This window comes from Pelophylax lessonae (assembly GCF_965119305.1).
Source record: "Pelophylax lessonae genome assembly, chromosome: 6".
NCBI classification, from domain to species: Eukaryota; Metazoa; Chordata; class Amphibia; order Anura; family Ranidae; genus Pelophylax; species Pelophylax lessonae.
This window is the reverse complement of record NC_138773.1, coordinates 124,902,286-124,907,630: the sequence shown is the minus strand read 5'-3', so window position 1 is coordinate 124,907,630 and position 5,345 is coordinate 124,902,286. Positions and strand designations below refer to the sequence as shown.

Below are 5,345 nucleotides of genomic sequence, written 5' to 3'. Positions count from 1 at the left end.
CCCCCCCCACAAGAGATGTGCATCACACACACTAAATCTGATTTCATGCACAGATGTGGACAAGTGGCTGCTGTCAAAATCTGCAACAAAGGCTGTTTATAGAAGTGCTACTGCCAAATGTACTGCACTATGGAACAAGACCAGTCGATCAGCTTTGGCTACTGAAACAGTTGATGAGTTGGTGTCAAAAAAGCTGCTTGTACCTTGCACAACACGATGGAATTCCTTCTATGATGCCCTGGCTCGAATCTGTGAAATATCTATGGTAGACCTTAACACCATTTCCTCCAAATTAGGACTGACAGCGATAACAGAAAGGGAACACCAGTTTTTAAAGGAGTACTGTATTGCGATGAAGCCCCTTACAGTTGCCTTGGATATACTTCAGGGAGAAGAGAATTGTTTTCATGGTACACTCCTACCAACGATTGAAACATTAATGCTGAAAACAGAAGCCCTTCAAAGTGGTCTGCAAATCCTGAGGGACCTTCCTGACGCCATAATAACAGTAAGAACTTTAATTTAATATTTTATTATTTATTAAGTGAACATTGCTGTAGTACTCATATAATAATAAATACAACTGCTACTAATTATGATTATTATTTCAGGCTATCAAAACCAGATTTTCTGATGTCCTGGGAAATGAAGAGGCTATACTTGCTGCCGTAACTCTTCCGAAATTCAAGCTTCGCTGGCTGCGCTCGCAGGAGTTAAAGGATAAGGCTAAGGCAAGTTTGCTGGCAGAGTGCCGAAGAATTGTCCTTGAAGAACCACAACAACAAGGTAACAACAGCACATCTACACATCACACAGAGTCAGCCAAAGAGAACGATTTCTTTTCCTTTGAGGAGGACGAGGAGGAAACCTCCTCTTCAGCAGCAGAAAACCAGGTGGCAGACTATATTAGATCTTCAGCACAACACTTTAACTCTCCGTGTGGATTTTCTCTCATCAAGAAAATTGCACTACGTTACAATGCTGCTACTCCATCTAGTGCACCTGTTGAGAGACTTTTCAGCCTGGGCAAGCTTGTCTTCTCTCTGAAGAGGAACAGATTCGAAAAGCTTCTCCTCCTACGATACAACCACTGGTTTAGTTGTTAGATGAGAGCAGTATAGATTAACCACTTGCCTACAGTGCACTTTCACCCCCTTCCTGCCCAGACCGATTTTCAGCTTTCAGCGCTCTCACACTTTGACTGAGAATTACTCAGTCATGCAACACTGTACCCATACAAAAATTGTGTCCTTTTTTTCACACAAATAGAGCTTTCTTTTGATGGTATTTGATCAATACTGGGTTTTTTATTTTTTGTGCTATAAATAAAAAAAGACTGAAAATATCGTGAAAAAACGCATTTTTCTTTGTTTCTGTCATAAAATTTTGCAAATTAGTAATTTTTCTTCACAAATTTTGGCCAAAATTTATACTGCTACTTATCTTTGGTAAAAAAAAACCAAATAAGTGTATATTATTTGGTCTTTGTGAAAGTTATAGAGTCCACAAGCTATGGTGCGAATCATTGAAAATTGATCACACTTGATCACACCTGATGTACTGAAGGCCTATCTCATTTCTTGAGACACTAAAAGGTCAGGAAAGTACAAATACCCCCCAAATGACCCCTTTTTGGAAAGTAGACATTCCAAGGCATTTAATAAGGGGCATGATGAGTTTTTTGAAGTTGTAATTTTTTCCCACAATGCTTTGCAAAATGAAGATTTATTTTTTTTTATTTTTATTTTTTTACAAATTGCCATATTAACAGGTTATTTCTCTCACACAGCACATGTATACTTGCAACTACACCCCAAAACACATTCTACTACTCCTCCTGAGTATGGCGATACCACATGTGTGAGACTTTTTCACAGCCTGGCCACATACAGAGGCCTAACATCCAAGTAGCAGCGTCCGGCATTCTAGGAGCACAAATTACACATATAATTTCCTGACAACCTATCGTACTTTTGAAGACCCTGGAGCACCAGGACAATGGAAACCCCCATAAAATGACCCAATTTTGGAAAGCAAACAGCCCAACGTATAATTTTTGAGGCATAATGAGTCTTTTGAATATGTCATTTTTTTCCACAAGTTTTTGGAAAATGTGGAAAGAAAATGAAAACACATTTTTTTTACACAAAGCTGTCCATTTATGCAATATTTCTAACACATCGCATGTACATAGCAAAACTTGCACCCCAAAATACATTCTGCTATTCCTCCTGAGTATGGCGATACCACATGTGTAACACTTTTTCACAGCCTGGCCACATACATAGGCCTCACATCCAAGTAGCGCTTTACACAAAGTTGTCCATTTATCCACTTTAAGACTGGGCCTATTTTTGACACTTGGTGTTTACAAGCTAAAATCATTTTTTTTGCTAGAAAACTACTTTGAACCCCCAAACATTATATATTTTTTTTTAGCAGAGACCCTAGAGAATAAAATGGAGATCGTTGCAATATTTTTTATCACACCATATTTGCGCAGCAGTCTTCCAAAAGCGATTTTTTTGAAAAAAATTCACTTTTTTGAACTAAAAAATAAGAAAACAGTAAATTTAGCCCAATTTTTTTCCATAATGTGAAAGATAATGTTACGCCGAGTAATTAGATACCCAACATGTCATGCTTCAAAATTGCGCATGCTCACAGAATGGTGCCAAACATTGGTACTTAAAAATCCCCATAGGCAACATTTTAAAAATTTCTGCAGGTTACTAGCTTAGAGTTACAGAGGAGGTCTAGGGCTCAAATTATTGCACTCGCTCTAACGATCGCGGCGATACCTCACATGTATGGTTTGAACACCGTTTACATATGTGGGCGGGACTTGCATATGCGTTTGCTTCTGCGCGCGAGCTAACGGGGACAGGGCGCTTTAATTTTTATTTTTTTTTTTTTTCCTATTTATTTTATTTATTATTTTTTTATTTTTACACAGTTTAAAAAAAAAAAATGTTTTGATCATTTTTATTCCTATTACAAGGAATGTAAACATCCCTTGTAATAGACATAGGCATGACAGGTCCTCTTTATTGTGAGATCTGGGGTCAAAAAGACCTCACACCTCACAACTACACTAAAAAAGAAAAAAAAAAAAAATTGTTGAAAGAGGAAAAAAAAAAAGCAAAAAAAAAAAGCGGCCCTTTAAACCGGTTGCTAGGCAACGTCTTTTGACGTAGCTCCGGTCCTCCAAGACCATAGAGTTGAATGAGGGCCATTTTACCCTCACTCGACTTCCTGTCTCTGAGGATCCGGGACCGGATAGTTTTCCCCGCTGCCGGCGGGTCCGGTAAGCTGGGAAAACATCTGGGACGTGGCAGGAGGGGGGGGGGGCACCTCTTCCCCTGCACCGTAAGGGTAATTCCGCGGCGAATCCGCCACTGGGACCACCCTTATCTGAAAGCCGACCGCCCGCCGTTTCAAAAAATACCGGGGTTATGGGGGCTATCTGCTGCCATAACCCCAGTATTTCGCTTTTAATGGCCGACGCATATAGTCGTTAGGCGGTCAGTAAGTGATTGCATGTATATGGCAAACAGGTGACGATGACTGACGGGGTGACAGGTGACGATGACTGATGGGGTGACAGGTGACGATGACTGATGGGGTGACAAGTGACAATGACTGATGGGGTGACAGGTGACGATGACTGATGGGGTGACAGGTGACGATGATTTATGAGGTGACAGGTGATGATGATTGATGAGGTGACAGGTGACGATGATTGATGGGGTGACAGGTGACGATGATTGATGGGGTGACAGATGACAATCACTAACGGGGTGACATGTGACGATGATTGATGGGGTGACAAGTGACGATCACTGATGGGGTGTCAAGTGACGATGACTGATGGGGTGACAGGTGACGATGACTGATGGGGTGACAGGTGACGGTGATTGATGGGGTGACAGGTGACGGGCGATGGTCACTGATGGGTGACAGGTGACGGGCGATGGTGCACGGCGGTACTGATGGCAGTCTCTGGTGACCGGTGAACTTTAGGCTATGTCCACATGTGAGCGTAGCGATCGTGGGCAGAATCACTGCGATTCTGCCCGTGATCCAGAAATCATTGCAAATCGCTGGACTCCTGTGCGTTGCCCGTGATTTGCAATAGCACCCCAAACGCTGTGCGATGTTGCCGCCATTTCCGCCTGCCGAATCGGTAACATCGCGAAAAAACAACGCATGACGCTCCAAAGAAACTCTTGTACCTTTTTTGGGCGTCATGCGATGTTTGCGCGATGTTACCGCGATTCGGCAGGCGGAAATGGCGGCAACATCGCACAGCGTTTGGGGTGCTATTGCAAATCAGGGGCAACGCACAGGAGTCCCGCAATTTGCAATGATTTCCGGATCGCGGGCAGAATCACATGTGAACGTTATGGGTGTCAATTTCTGGGCACTGATGAGGTGACTGTTGGGTGACAGGTGACATTGGGGGGGGGGCTGAGGACTGTGTGGGGACCTTTATTAGTGTGATTTTTTACTTTTTACAGGTACACAGAGCAGTAACTCACTATTTCTAGCTCTTCTCCCCTCATACTGGAAACTGTATGAGGGTAGAAGAGCTAGTAACAGTGAGTTACTGCTCTTTGTTTACATTTTCTGATCGGCTGTGAATGGATTCACAGCCGATCACATAGTAAACAGTCACTGTCAGTGACTGTTTACTACCGCCGGTGACAGCTGTGTTCCTACGGAACACAGTGCCACCGACATGACCGCGCTGCGCGCTCCCGATCGCGCATGCGCGGTCATCTTGTGGGCGCCTTCATTGTGATCGGCTGTGTCATTGGAACACAGCCGATCACGTGGGAAACAGCCACGCCCATTGGCTGTTTCCCCCCTGCCGGTGACGGGGGGTGTCCCGGGGACACCCCGACACCGGCAGTGCAGGGCGGCGCGCACGCGATCGCGCGCCTGCCCTGCTTAAAGTGCCGCCGTCATATGACGGCGGCCCAGGATAATGGTCGCACCGCTCCGCCGTCATATGACGGCGGGCGGGCGGCAAGCGGTTAATGTATTGTTCATTTTCACTGAGAACGAACAACATGTTAATCTGCATGGAGAGTTGGATAGTGTTCTGTTTCTTGTGCAGTATTATACTAATTAAATGCCAGATTTTCCTCTGTTTCTTATTACACAGGTTTACAGTTGTGTGTCTTAGTTTTGCAGTTGAATGCAAAGTGTGTGAACACTGAACATTTTTTTTCAATATTTAATTTTGTTACTGTACTGAATATATAAGAGTTGGATAGTGTTCTCTATAACGAACACTATCCAACTGTTAACTATTCAGTACAGTAACAAAACTTCTGTTT

General features: G+C 43.4%; 1 protein-coding gene across 1 annotated transcript; it reads left to right on the top strand.

The window, feature by feature from the left end:
• Positions 1–223: 223 nt before the first annotated feature.
• Positions 224–1,106, top strand: LOC309557355 (uncharacterized protein; the record flags this gene model as incomplete). Its single annotated transcript, XM_082260035.1, has 2 exons — positions 224–508; positions 612–1,106. Exons 1-2 carry the CDS (start codon positions 263–265, stop codon positions 1,104–1,106), a joined length of 741 nt encoding a protein of 246 aa, XP_082116161.1. The 5' UTR covers positions 224–262.
• Between the last annotated feature and the right edge of the window lie 4,239 nt (positions 1,107–5,345).